The 14,687-nt window shown below is 42.6% G+C and overlaps 3 protein-coding genes across 4 annotated transcripts in view; 2 read left to right on the top strand and 1 right to left on the bottom strand.

Annotated features, from left to right (window-relative positions):
- The window catches only part of asap1b (ArfGAP with SH3 domain, ankyrin repeat and PH domain 1b), a 62,303-nt gene extending 52,221 nt beyond the window's left edge, over positions 1–10,082 (top strand). Inside the window, exons 18-29 of one of the 2 annotated variants that reach the window (XM_080050450.1) lie at positions 661–746; positions 1,613–1,728; positions 1,823–1,890; positions 2,488–2,595; positions 2,915–3,143; positions 4,756–4,824; positions 5,627–5,788; positions 7,102–7,180; positions 7,277–7,341; positions 7,632–8,197; positions 8,471–8,593; positions 8,728–10,082. In XM_080050450.1, the coding sequence (XP_079906576.1) occupies positions 661–746; positions 1,613–1,728; positions 1,823–1,890; positions 2,488–2,595; positions 2,915–3,143; positions 4,756–4,824; positions 5,627–5,788; positions 7,102–7,180; positions 7,277–7,341; positions 7,632–8,197; positions 8,471–8,593; positions 8,728–8,802 (1,746 nt within the window). In that variant the 3' untranslated portion in view covers positions 8,803–10,082. The remainder of the gene's footprint in view (positions 1–660; positions 747–1,612; positions 1,729–1,822; positions 1,891–2,487; positions 2,596–2,914; positions 3,144–4,755; positions 4,825–5,626; positions 5,789–7,101; positions 7,181–7,276; positions 7,342–7,631; positions 8,198–8,470; positions 8,594–8,727) is intronic. The other variant, XM_080050449.1, reaches the window with a different exon arrangement.
- An 816-nt stretch (positions 10,083–10,898) lies between these two features.
- On the bottom strand, positions 10,899–12,955 carry eef1a1l3 (eukaryotic translation elongation factor 1 alpha 1, like 3; the record flags this gene model as incomplete). The annotated part of the gene is made up of 7 exons (XM_080050459.1): positions 10,899–11,002; positions 11,094–11,328; positions 11,410–11,666; positions 11,918–12,068; positions 12,174–12,470; positions 12,557–12,736; positions 12,812–12,955. 7 exons carry the CDS (start codon positions 12,953–12,955, stop codon positions 10,899–10,901), a joined length of 1,368 nt encoding a protein of 455 aa, XP_079906585.1.
- Positions 12,956–14,102: 1,147 nt separating this feature from the next.
- Positions 14,103–14,687, top strand: part of fam49bb (family with sequence similarity 49 member Bb) — a 32,546-nt gene continuing 31,961 nt past the window's right edge. Inside the window, exon 1 of the mRNA XM_080050460.1 lies at positions 14,103–14,323. The gene's annotated coding sequence lies outside the window, so the exon portion shown is untranslated. The remainder of the gene's footprint in view (positions 14,324–14,687) is intronic.

The following is a 14,687-nucleotide window of genomic DNA, read 5'->3' as shown; positions in this document are numbered from 1 at the left end:
AATAACAAGCGGTGGATGGGTGAAGAAACAAACACGGGTGATCCGACTTAATCTGACATAAATGGGTCAAGGTTTTATAACACACAGACATGGGACTTCTCCTAATGAAAAATTAAGAGTGCGATGCAGCAGCAGCAGAGTTAAAAACAGGATCTCATTTGGTGGCGTAGGGAGCTTCTGCTGCTGTCTGCACTATGAAGATATCTGATATGCTGTTGTCGTCAGTACATGTGAATGGCTGCAGACATCAAACTGAAATCCCCCCCCCCCCCAACACACAAAATGCACACACACACACAATACAACAGGGATGCGTGACTTAATAACAGCTCTTACTCTACACTATAGATGATTCATATTTTATCTCCATCTTTAACGTTGCATCTACATAAATGACATCATCACTAGATCTAGTTTTAATTTCCAAAATGAAATCACTACCAAACTATGCCAACATTTCTGACAAATATCCACTTCATCACTTCATGCCTGCTGAAATATAATTTTTTAGGAGCCATTTTGTTTACTGCGGCTTGTTTAAATGCTGAAAGAGACAGAGACAGAGAGAGAGAGGGAGAGAGAGGGGAGAGAATACAGAATGGATGCTGCTGAAAGGTTGTCTCACACCGTGTCTTTGCTGTGTTTGGTGGCCCCCTGCAGGAAGCCGGAGAGACCGCACTGCACTACTCCGTACGGACTGCTGACCAGACCTCACTGCACTTGGTGGACTTCCTTGTGCAGAACAGGTAACATTTTCGAGAGGCATTTCTCACCAATTCAACAAGAAGAGAATTGTGTCTGACTAAGGGTTTTTGGTGGGAATCAAACAGCTGTCATACTCTCGGAAAAAACACGCACACACCAGTGCTTCAGAGGGTGAATTATGTAGTAAACAACAGTTTTTTTTTAAATGTGGAAAACCCGCTGTATCATATCTGATGCGTGTGTCTGCTGCAAGTCTTTCTTGTTCTGCAGTGGAAGTGCAGTGGGGAAGCTTAGCGCTGCATAGCTCAGCTCACATTCCCACAAGGCAAACAGAAATGGGTCAAGCCCTTGTTCTCTGCCTTAATTTATTCTCTTTTCAATTGTTTACCCACCACTGCTCCAACTGCACACAGCCCTCCGCAGAAACAAGTCGGGACCCTCTCATTAATTAATAGCCGTGCTCATACGCTGTCATGCTTAGCCCTGATTATTTCAAATACATCCCTTGCCCTTTCTGGGTGATGCAAGAGATCTGTAAGAGATTATTGGCCGGCTTAAACAGTGTGGCATGAACGTGAAGTTGGTTATGCACAGCTAATAATCAGTCTATTTTCTTTACATTTTTCTTATTACCCATATCCAATTTTTTCTTTTAAAAACTGCAGGACTGTGGAAAACACCCTCATGCTCGTGACCAGTGTCCTTACTCACTTGTGTGTGTGTGTGTGTGTGTGTGTGTGTGTGTGTGTGTGTGTGTGTGTGTGTGTGTGTGTGTGTGTGTGTGTGTGTGTGTGTGTGTGTGTGTGTGTGTGTGTGTGTGTGTGTGTGTGTGTGTGTGTGTGTGTGTGTGTGTGTGTGTGTGTGTGTGTGTGTGTGTGCGTGTGTGTGCGTGCGTGTTTTCCTCCAGCGGTAACGTTGATAAGCAGACGGAGTGGGGGAACACTGCTCTGCACTACTGCAGCATGTACGAGAAGCCCGAGTGCCTCAAGTTACTCCTGAGGGGCAAGCCGGCCACCGATATCAGTGAGTCACATGTCTAGGCCCGTTACAGTCATCTGTACGCACACACATATCACACACTCCTCTAACTGTTGATTATTCCTCCGCTCCCCTTCAGCCAATCAGAACGGAGAGACGGCGCTGGATGTTGCCAGGCGACTGAGGAACACTCAGTGTGAGGAGGCAGTAAGTAGAAGACGATGGGGTGATCTTGTACATCATATTGGATTTTAATGATCTAAAAAAATTACTTAAACACCCAAATATACCATTTTATAGGACAAATATACAAAAAGGGTTTACCAGTTCTAAGGCAGAGTAATTAGAACACTAGATGGCAGTCAAATTTCTGCATCCAGCCTCCAGCAACAGTGACAGCAGAGTGGAAGTAATGTGTTGCTGTATGTTCATTATTCACGCTTATATGAGCATGCAAAACAAAAAAATTTGGTTTTAAATGCAGGGTAAAACCTATGATAAATAAATATATAAGCATATTTTATTTTGTAAGCACACTTGAATGGTCTCCTGTTCTGAATACTGACCTATAATATAATTGCATCCTCTTACATGGTTAGTTGTAACTTCATTATCTGGTTGCTCTTATTTTAATTTAATTAATAATTTAGCGTTTTGGAAAGTGATCTTTTCATCTGTATAACTGAGGAATGTGTGTGTGTGTGTGTGTGTGTGTGTGTGTGTGTGTGTGTGTGTGTGTGTGTGTGTGTGTGTGTGTGTGTGTGTGTGTGTGTGTGTGTGTGTGTGTGTGTGTGTGTGTGTCAGCTTGTGCAGGCTGCAGAGGGGAAGTTCAACCCTCACATCCATGTGGAGTATGAGTGGAGCCTCAGACTGGAGGAGATGGATGAGAGCGACGATGACCTCGATGATAAGGTTCGTAACATCAGGGGAGCATCACATTCATCTGTTTGAATTCAATCAGCTGTTCAACACACCACAACAAATCCTATTAAATCTATTCATTTAAAAAACGATCCCTTGGAGCTCAGTAAAGGAGCAACTAGCCTGGCCTGTAAAAATAATTTTCCCTAGCAGCACCTCTAAAGCTCACCATTTTACAAGTTTAAGCCTTACAAGGTGAAAAAGATAAGATAAGATAGAGCTGTAGTCATCCTGAAGGAAATCCTTGTGCCAGGTTGTACAAGCTTAATATAGCATCTCATTCTCTGCTATCTTCTGTCTCTCTCTCCAGCCCAGTCCCATCAAGAAGGACCGCTCCCCAAGGCCCCAGAGCTTCTGCCACTCCTCCAGCCTGTCCCCCCATGACAAGCTGTCCCTGCCTGGCTTCATCAGCCAGAGGGACAAGCAGCAGCGGCTCTCCTACAGCGCCTTCACCAACCAGATGTACAGCGCCTCCACCGACCTCACCTCCTCGCCTGTGGACGGAGGGCCGCCGCTGCCCCCTAGGAACCAGGGCAAAGGTCAGACCTGCCTGCTCCGAGTGCTTTTGAGCCAACTTACACCTCTTTAAAGGAAGAGTTCAACATTTTCGCCTTTTTTTTGCCTCACTCTCCGGTTCAAGGAAAGGCGACAAAAAAACGTTCCTGTAACTGTGCTTGCATTTTTGATGTATAGAAATGGACAGAGGTCGCTCATCTAGGTTAGCTTAGCTCACACACTGGTAGTAAAGGGGAGCAGGTCAAACGATAAACTTTACAACTCTATTTACCATGTTATGTTGCGCTCTATATTTTTACACTTCACGTAATTTTAGAACCAAAAACATATATGACCGTCACAGGCACTTTTCTCTTTCAGGTATTTAACATCACATAACAACATTTGCCGATTTCTATATAAAAAATGCATGCACAGTTACTGGAACAGTTTCTGTAGCCTTTTCTTGAGCCGGAGAGTGAGTCAAAAAGCTCCAAATTAAAAATGTTGAACTATTCCTTTAACAGTCTCTAGGTTATAACCGTGACAGTGAGTTAATTCAGAAGATTATGTTCTGCTAATATTCCTTTAGCGAATGTCTGTAGCCTGTTATGCCAATTGGTATCTTGTGTGTTTAACTGTCTGATAACAGTAGAAGGAAGATTGTCTTTTGAAACTGTACTTTACTATTATGTCTGTTAATGTTTGATTATATCCAGAGCAGGGTTAGATGCTTCGTTATCACTTTTCTGGAAAGTTTCTTCTTTGCGCTGTCAGTCCACACACACACACACACACACACACACACACACACACACACACACACACACACACACACACACACACACATTTACACACCCCGTGGTGGAATGCAATTTGTCCACACACAGATCAGAGGGCGGGATGAAGGTGTCATTAGGATTGCTGACACAGTGAACCTTCAGGAAAACATAGCTGCAGGAGCCCGTGAAAAGGGAAGCTGGATACACACGCTTTATCATTAGACAGTGGGCGTGCTGTTTCTGCACTATTAGAATTAAAAATAACAGTCCTCCCTCGGTGGAGGGGTTTCAAACGCTAGCCGTCACAGCTTATTACACTGTAGAAAAAACTCCCAAAGGCTTACACGGCAAAACATCCATCTCAACAAGTCACTTGAATCCATTATTGAGCATTTAAATCTTATTTTTCTTAAACCAAGAGGTGTGAAATTTCACCTGTTTCCAGTGCAAATTGACCGTTTGCTAAGCTCTCACTTTAGCAAACAGCACTGGAAACAAGTTGAATTTGTAAGTTTGATTTTGTGCAAAAATAAGATTAAAAAGCCTGATTAAGAGGCTAAATGACATACATATAGAAATGACATGCATATAGAATCACATGCTAACCTTTCAGATTGGCAGCGCAGCGCTCTCTCAGTGGGTGCTGCTGAAGAGCTCACCCACCGAGGGGACAAACTCCGCGCAATTTTCCCTCTTTTTTTTTCCTTCTTCTTCTTCTTTGCTTGCCACTGATAAGACTTCATCTTGTTGTTTTATAGTGTGTGGGAGCCGCTCTCTCTCTCTCTTTTAAGACTTTGACATACTGTAGATTTTCTCCCACACTCCTCATTTCGCTCTTTTTTCCTTCTCTTTTTTTGTTTCTCTATTCTTTCAGCTCCACACTTGGCATTCCTTGGCTCTCATTCGCACTACGCCACACTGGCTGGCACTCGACCATACATCAGTGAATATCTTGTTTTTACGTTCTGCCCCGCCCCCCTTTTACTCAGCTGTGTTCCCCCCCATATGTTGTTTTCTTCCCTTTACAGCTCACGTTAACAGGGTGGTGGTCTGTTGTTTTTAAGTAAACAATGGGACCATGTGGGCAAGCTCAGTCTCCAGTTAATTATTTCTTGCCTACATGTTTTTTCTGTATAACTGGAATATCATGTACCGCCATCCTTGAGCTGTAAACTCTCAACCACAGCTGATTCCTCTCTGGCTGAGCTCTCTATTAGCTGCTTTCACCCTACTTTTCTATGCGTTATTCACCACCAGCGAGTGCTTTGGACTGGAGTCTCAATAGACGCACACAGGCATATAAATAATCATGGCAATCTAAAAAAGGCAATACAAAAATGTATCTGGAAAGCAGGAAACTTCTGAGTCATGGTTATTGTCTAAAAAAACTAAAAAAAGGATCCAGTCAAGACGACGTGAATACTTTTGGTCGCTGCTTTACATAGTTACCGTTGCTATGGATGAAGTTCCGACAGCAGTAGACTACTTTCAACCTTTCAAAAATATTTTGCTTGTCGGTCTTTATTTCTCGAGGGTGACCCCTTTGCTATACATTATTAATATATCTCCTATATATCACCAAGAACACACAACAAGAACCTTTTTCCATATCTCCTCCTCTCCTCTCCATGCTCCATCATCCTCTCCTTTACCTTCTCTGGGCTTCAAGGGTTTTTAAACAGAGTGACTATTTTTTTGCGAGGGACCTCATCACCTCATGTGTTTTATATGTATCGCTCCTCCAGCTCCTACCCCATCTGGCCCTCCCTCTACACTCACCCCAGGAGGCAGCTCCACCCTGTCCAAGAAGAGGCCTCCGCCCCCACCTCCCGGACACAAACGCACCCTGTCCGACCCACCCAGCCCACTCTCTCACAGTCCACACAGTAAAGGGGGCTTGACTGGGGGTGAGACAAACAAGCACACGTGTATAAAAAAAAAAAAAAAAAAAAAAAACGTAGGGCTGGTTCTCACACAGGCAAAGGGCTCCAGCCTGAAGCTCCAATATTATCATGGTCGAAAATGGCAGAGGTCATTTTAAGACGCTCAAGTAGATTTTGACTAAACAATCTTAACTCACGGTCCACCTACTAGCTTTTTCTAGACGTCACCAATTGAACAACAACTGAGATGTGTTACAACGGTCCATAAAAATCTTGTTCTTTGAGTTAAGACTGTTTTATCAAATGTTTCCCAAGGTTCAGAATACATTTTTATAATTTTTATTTAGAGATGTACACACCAGTGGATGCTATTTTAAAAATCTCTTTGTGCTTTTAGTAGGTATGGTGAATGGTAATCTCAGCCTGGCTCATTACATGGATACATTTGTGTAGGAGCTTCTACTAACACTTTTTTTTATATGGATTCATCTGCATGTATTATTTGGATCATTAATAATTTAATGTAAACAAATTAAATAAAGATTTTACAAAGTTATTTGAAGTTGAAAGTGACCATAGTCATCTTGAGGAAATAATTTAACTCATTATAAGTTTGCACAACATGAAAGAAATCCTCACACCCCACATTTTAGAAATTTTTGCTACAAAACATCAAAATAGTTCCCATTTAACTTTCTGTCAATTAACTAACCAATTTTCAATCCAGCTCAAGGAAAAGAGCAGCTCCTCTCAAGTGTACACACATGCAATTCAACTTCTCCAAAGATGAATGGCTGCCTTACCTTAACTACTGGACACCTGACAACTTGTTATACTACATGTACCGTTACTGTTACACATGCTTTCAAGATGCACAAAGAGATATCCACAAGTTTGTGTCGCTCCAGATTTCATAAAGAATAAGCAAAGTGATCTTGTAACCAGGAGACAAAAGAAGACATACCTCAGTCATTTTACCTGCAATCTTGTGTCCCCTATCTGTATAATGGGATATTGTTGTTGTTTTTTTACTGTTATTCCACCCTTATCATTTGTCCTCTGTGCTGTTCTGTGCATTCTGTGTCATACATTACCAATAACACCCAATCCACTAATCAATCGATGACACTTTATTGCACAATCTCAGTTTGCGAACAACACGGGCTCATGGAAAGCTCAGCCAGATGACGCCTCCCCTCATTGTTTCCCTTTTTTTTTTAATTAACCATCACCGCATGTTAAGTTATTTCCACATTTATATCAAATACTTCCGTTTCCTGAGCGATCCTTTATGGTGTTGAATAATCAGTTTGTCGTCATCGATGTCAATATTTTAGGAAGCGACTCCACCCCTCCTCCAGTCAGCAAGATGTCTCCTGTGTCTAACAAGTTTGAAGGGATTCCTCAGCAGCAAAGGTACAGAAAACAAACATACAAAAAAAAAACTATGAAGTATAAGCATCTTCTTGGATCCAGTTTTTCATTGAACTTAATCTGAAAATCTTTTCCCAGCACTACTGCAAGCAACACAAAGTCAACACTTGGTCCAAGGGTTCTTCCCAAACTACCTCAGAAAGGTAATGTCTTGTCCAGTTTTCATTTCCCTGTGAGCTGTTACATTTAAAAAGTGAATAAGTTATTGGAATTGAAATCAAGAATCTCTTTAGTGTCATTGCACAACGAAATTGAGGTAGAAGCTCTCAAATACAGTGCAGTTGTTATACAACAAAACGGTTAACAACAGGTTAAAAAGTTATAAAAACACATATATAAATGTAAATATTGCCCAGTCAACGATTTGTATGTCACAGATGTCAGGTTGTTATGATGCAAAGTTATTAAGAAAATGAAACACTGCTCTCTCCAGTGGCACTGCGGAAGATCGACACCATCCACCCGTCTATGGATAAGTCCAGCCTCCCTCCTGAGGTCTTCCAGAAGTCCCCATCGGCCTCCGACACCCCGCTGAAGTCTCCCGTTCCCCCTCCTGCTGCTGCTGCAGCAGCGGACCGGCCTCAGCTGAGTGACCTGCCCCCTAAACCACAGCATTCTGAACTCCCTCCAAAGCCTGGAGAACTGCCCCCCAAGCCCCAGCTGTCTGACCTGCCTCCTAAACCCCAGCTAGGAGACCTCCCTCCTAAACCGCAGCTCAAAGACCTGCCGCCCAAGCCCCAACTGGCCGACATACCCCCTAAACCTGGACCGCCAGAGACCGCTCCCAGAGAGACGGTGCAAAGGCCTCAAACGCAACCGCCGCCGCCCCCTACACAGCAGGCTCAACCCCAGCCCCAAGACCCACCGTCACCCAATCAGCCAGCCACTATAGGGGCCCCCTCCCCACAACAACAACAACAACAAGCTGCTGAAGACACCAACGGGACCCCGGCAGGGAGCGCGGAGACACCAGTGCCCCTCCCGAGGAAGATCAACACGGTAAGATGGCGCTGGTTATTGTCGATTTTAAAGCTGATCCAGAACTGGTGAAAATATCCCTTTGCAGAGATTAAATAGACTTACTGGAAGCAGCATCACTAGGTTTTGTTATTAGGAGTCTAATAACTCTAAGAACACTAAACAGTTTAAACCATCTCGGGCCACTTAGTCATGAATATAAGAAAGGAAGAAAATTGTGATCTCATTTTGAATACTGTTCATAAATCTGGAGACTTTTGGTCACTAAGTTAACTAAACAATTCCTCTGTCCAGGGGAAGAGCAAATCCCGTCGGGTGAAGACGATCTACGACTGCCAGGCTGACAATGAAGATGAACTGACCTTTGCTGAAGGAGAGGTGATCATAGTAACAGGGGAAGAGGACCAGGAGTGGTGGGTGAGTCTGGCTCCAATACAACACACTGCAGCCCTCAATACTTCTGTCTGAACCACCTCAAATGCACAAAAACACAGAATGCAATATTCAGCCTTTTTTTCTCACACGCTCTTTCCCCCCTTTTAAAATTTCAGATCGGGCACGTTGAAGGAGAACCGGAAAGAAAGGGGGTCTTCCCTATGTCTTTTGTGCACATCCTGAGTGACTGACAGCCAATAGACTTGCACTACGCCTCTCCCTAACTTGAGAGATCCTGTAAATAGCTATCATAACACCTCTTGTCACACGACAAGTGTCCTAAAGAATAAAACAACAATAAAGAAGAAGAAACCCAAGAAGGCTCATTTAGCCATGGATGCCTCATCCATGCTGTACAAAGAATGTGTGTATTCTTCCTTTACCAGTATTATCTTAACCCTATAGCACGGCTGTGAAGAAGCCACTCTCAAAACCCTAGCACTTACCTAAAGTCTATGTTTATGCTGTTACTGTGTATATATGTATGTAAATATATATATTTGTGTGTGAGTGTATATACATGTTTGATTGTACAAAACATGTACCATTTGCTCTCTCTACCTGTCAGATTAAGCATCAAGGCGGTAGAGTTTGAATTTTATCTGTATTCATTTTACTGGCCCTCAACTAATTATCAGCTTATATTTCTGGAACAAAAAAAAGGACAACTAAGAAATGGAATGTGAAATAGGTCACGTCACTATTTTGTGTCTTGCATCCCTGTTTACCACCACAATTGACCGAAGAGGCAGGAGTTCTCCCACTGATCCTCCCGAGGTGAAAAGAATTTCATTAAATGTACTCCCTTGTTCTTGCTTGCTTTGTGTGTACACGTATTATGGTTGTTTTACAGTATAGAAACCTGCTGCTACTGTGTGGTGGAATATCAGCGCCTGTGGTTCACTGTAGGTCACTAATTTACTCCTTGTTACACTGTCCACTGTATGTATGCTCTCTGTATGAACTCAGCGCCATCTCCACACTCCTTTTGAACCTTATTTCTCTGTGCATGGTGTAACAATGACTGGAATCGAGTGGAGTGCTGCATTCAAAGACGCTCACCTCAGGGTTTGAAGAGCCACTATTAATCAGGCAGGACTCCACTAAAGGGTGTCCTGTTGGTAAAGCCACTATTAATGACATAGTACGGGAAGCTCAAGAGGACATCTTAGCAATAACTTGATTTTGTGACAGGCTAGAAGTTTAACATTAACATGTGTTCACAATCCAGTGTCTTGTAAAACCTCATGCGCTTGACATGTTTTTTTAAGTTTGAGTCACAAATATCATTCCACGTTACTGGATCCAGTATATTCCCAGGTTTACCTGTGAACCAGAGATGTCTTTTAGGAAGTGGACTTTGTAAAAAGGCCGGAGAGCCAATGTATTTTCACCTAGTCCTCACTGACTTGCAGTTCTTCCCATGTTAGGAACAAACCCCATCAACCCATTGTATCATTAAAAGTGCTGTACTTCACTTGAGTGCTTTTTTTTTCTTTATAGCCCTTGTTTGTGCATCCTTTAAATGTGAGGGAAAAGTGCATTTGAGCACATTGCTGAAAATGAACGCTTTGACAATTGATGTCAAGCAGTGGTGCATTTTGACTAAGTACATATTACAATTTGTTGTGCGCCAGTTAGGTTTTCAAATGAAGATTTTACATGTAAACATGATCGATTTGTCATCCGGTTATAGATTGATATACAGCTGGTGGGTAGTTCCACCATGAACTATTACCAAGTACTGCTTAATACAATGTAGCAATTCAGCACACAGACTTCTTCCGTTCCCACATTCTGCAAAAGTTTTAAGTATGGCATCACTAACAGCAAGTTATTTGAATACTTCTGTCCTTGTAATAAACTAATAAGCTAAGGCCACAACCAGCAGTCATTAGCTTAGCACAGAATGGAAACTATCAAACTTTCATTAAAGTGGACAACTATGTTTAAGACCAAACTGTACTCGTGTTAATTTAACAAACCTTCCAAGTAGGGGATTTATCAGACCAAAACACATTGTATATTTAAAGTACTTTTGACAGAACTACAGTTCAAGAAAGTTTCAAGACAAAGTGCTTCTTCAAATAATTCTTTATTTGTCACCTTGACAAATCATTTCACATTTTAACCAAAGTTCACCATCCAATTCTCCAGCTTTTGGATTTGATATTAACACAGGAATAAATCACTTTTAAAGACAACATAAATACTTTGTCACAAATGTGCATCTTACTTAAAACTTAAACAAAGCAGTCATACCAGAAATACTGGTAACATAACAAACTTATTTACACACTTGGGGTTTGTGTTTTGAGCTCTGGTCCTTCACCACAGACTTGATGACGCCTACAGCGACAGTCTGCTTCAGGTCTCTTGTTGCAAAGCGACCTGGGAAGAACAGAAGTTAATTATAAAACATTGGGGAGATCATCATATTTGTGCATTAAGAAATTGAGACGTAAGCGCACTGATGTTTTACCTAAAGGAGGGTATGTGAAGAAGCTCTCCACACACATGGGCTTGATGGGAACCAGCTTGACTGTGGCAGCGTCACCAGACATCAGTTCCTGCGGGTGGTCCTCTAGCTTCTTGCCTGTGCGCCGGTCCACCTTCTCCCTCAGCTCTGCAAAGCGACAGGTGGTATGGGTGGTGTGGCAGTCCAGGACGGGGGAGTAGCCCGCTTTGATCTTCCCTGGATGGTTCAGGATGATCACCTAGAACAGATAGAGAAAAGCACATTAGCAAATGGCAAAGTACAATATTTTGAGTTTCAATTGTCACTCCAGTCAACTAACCTGAGCCTCAAAGCTGCTGATTTCTGTTGGTGGATCCTGCTGGGCGTTGCCGGCCACATCTCCACGCCGTAGGTTCTTCACAGCCACGTTCTTAATGTTGAAGCCAACATTCTGTCCTGGCAGAGCCATCTGCAGACCCTGGTGGTGCATCTCAATAGACTTCACCTCTGCAGTCAGCTTGGCGGGGGAGAACGTCAGGGTCATGCCGGGTTTGAGGACTCCTGTTTCAATCTTACCCACTGGCACAGTCCCAACTCCTGAAAGGATTAAGAAAAAAAAAGCAGCATATCAAGTCAACTCTGGTTGTTTGGATGAGTTCTAAAGGCATTTTCTCAATCAACAAGCATTACAACAGCACTTTGCTTCCCCCCTCCACTCTAATCCCTCTGGTGCACACCTGCTCCTCATTTCCTTGATTGGAGCCAATCAATTCAGGTCACAGGCTTCAGAAAAAACAAAGACTTTGAAATGACAGTGATTAGAATTAACCGAGCACAAATTTTCTAACCTCCAATTTTATAGACATCCTGCAGAGGTAATCGTAGGGGTTTGTTGATGGTGCGCACTGGTGGGAGAATGGAGTCCAGAACTTCTAGGAGAGTCTTCCCACCGGAGTGCCCTTCCCGTCGTTTGCTTTTCCATCCTTGGAACCAGGGCATCTGTAAAGACAGGCATTACTTGTTAAAGTTCAAGGTGGTTTACATACTGTCCTAAGTGGATATTTTAACCCTTTAAAAAAAAAAAAAAAAAAGAAGAAGTATTACCTTCTGAGTTGCAGTGATCATGTTCTCCCCAGTCCAGCCAGAAATGGGAACAAAAGGCACAGCGTTGGGTTCGTAGCCAATCTTCTTGAGGAAGCCGCTCACTCCACGGGCCACTTCGTCAAAACGTTTCTGGCTGTAAGGCGGTTCAGTTACGTCCATCTTGTTCACACAGACTATCATCTGCTTCACACCCAGAGTGTAGGCCAGCAAGGCATGCTCTCTGGTCTGGCCAGTTCTAGACACACCAGACTCATACTCCCCCTTAGCTGCAGAGACCACCAGAACAGCAACGTCGGCCTGAAAAAATAAATAAAAATCACATCCTAGGTTAAAAGTTGGAGATACTTGACTAAAAAAAAGAGGTATGCTTGTTTATTTCTTACCTGTGAAGTCCCTGTTATCATGTTCTTAATGAAGTCACGGTGGCCAGGTGCGTCAATTATGGTCATGGTGAATTTTTGTGTGCTGAACTTCAACAGTGAAATATCGATGGTGATTCCTCTCTCCCGCTCGGCCTTCAGCTTGTCCAACACCCACGCAAATTTAAAGGAACTCTTCCCCATCTGTAAAAAAAAAATACCATTAGAACAGTTTTTTGTAAAAAACAACTTATAATGCAAGTGTTACCCCCTCCTCACCTGTGACGCCGCTTTCTCAAACTTCTCCAGTCTCCTCTGGTCGATGCCTCCACATTTGTAGACCAGGTGGCCAGTGGTGGTCGACTTGCCACTGTCCACGTGACCAATTATCACCACGTTAACATGAATCTTCTCCCTTGCCATTGCTGAATGCAAAATTTCCTAACCTGTAGCAAACTTAACTGTACACTTCTGAGATGTACCAACAGAGTTTGCTCTTCAAATTCTTCTTTGAAATGACTCAGCCACTATTGAAGGGGCTATTTAAGCTCCATGACACAGGACACATGATTGAAGTCAGGTGTGCTGGCTAATTAGGCTTAATTGGCAGCTGCTGCCTCCTGTTTGGCAAAAGCTCAACCTGGAATATTTTACTGTTAAACATTAAAATAGCTTGAACACCAAGGATTGAATGCTGAAAATGTCAAATTTATATATTATTTATTAAAGTCAGAAAAGGGAAGCAGCTGACAGTAGATTAAACATATTTAGTAAAGTTTAACCCTTTCATGCATAGTGGTCACTACTAAAGTTACAACGATTTATAAGATGTTTTCTTTCTGTTGTGATGCTTGCACTTCAGCAACCACAGGGGATTGAATTAGGTTGTTATACCATTTGTAGGCTATATTCATTTTAGTTTTTATCTAATAGCCCATGGCTATAGCCTAATTGTATTAATTGTGTTGATTAACATAGGCTATATCACTCACTTTATTTGATAACTACTTGACAAATGTGAGTTCAAAAAAATGCTGACCAAATTAAAGGAGGGCTCAGTGATTTTGGACTGAAAGCTATTTGTCAAAATAAACTAGTAGGCTATGTAAACAAAGAGTATACAACACAACATGCCTGTTTACAGAGCCTAAACTTTGTATTAACACTGGGTTGCTTTTCAGCGCACACAGTTCAGAGAGGTAGCCTATTGGATCATGAGGAGATATTCACAGGTTTTGACAAAGAGTGAGTTGACAAGAATCGTTCTCCAAAATCGCTTACTCCACCTTTAATTGTGATTCATGCATTAAGGGTTAAGGGCCAAAGCTAATTAGCACCACCTAGAGGCCGTTGAGGGTGCATACCAGTGTATTGCTCAAGGACACTTCGGCAGAGTGAGGAACCGGTGGACTGGGACGTTTTACCATAACGTCTTCTACAGACTGGCCGTCCTAATTAAAGCCGCGGTGAGACACATTAATAGGCTGGATCAGCTGTAATCCGACGGTCCAAGTCACGGTTTTGAAAACAATTCATCGGTTTCTCCACGGACTAGGCGGGGTCTATTTGTAGCGCTTTGTAGAGGAAGAAGGAGTCGAATCCTTTCCCTCCCGCCCTCCTCCGCGCTACAGAGGTAACTCAAACCGAGCTGCCCTCTTCATTTTGACGGCCACAATGACGCTCCACAGCTAACCCCGGAAACAGCAACAGCAGAAAAAAAAATCGCTTTTCTTCTCCTTTCAGCTCGTCCGGCTGCCTTCTCCTAGCGTGGTATCCACACGTCGACTCAAGGTAAAACAAATGAATAGATTTACTACTTTATATCTCGCCTTTTTGTGTTGTCTTCTCTACTAACCGCTCTTACTTGTCCACCGGTTGCCATTCACTTTTTGCTTTCCCCGTGAGCAAAAAATGAATGATAAATGATGAGAACGTACCCGGTGAAATGGAATCAATGTGTCGTCAAGTTTCTGTTAAATTAAAACAGTGACAAATATTTGTATTTATAATTATTTTTGTTTAGCGTACATCCTCCATGTAACCGTTAACTTCCCCTTTTTATTCAGAGCAACGCTAGGTTTCTCAAGGTAGGGTTGTTAGTTTCCTTTATTTGGACAGAGGCATTGAATGTTACATGCTTGACCCATATAATCAG

The sequence above is a fragment of the Ammodytes marinus genome, assembly GCF_949987685.1.
Source record: "Ammodytes marinus genome assembly, chromosome: 21".
Lineage (NCBI taxonomy): Eukaryota > Metazoa > Chordata > Actinopteri > Uranoscopiformes > Ammodytidae > Ammodytes > Ammodytes marinus.
Note: the sequence above shows the minus strand (reverse complement) of the source record. Positions and strands in the feature narration are given on the sequence as shown.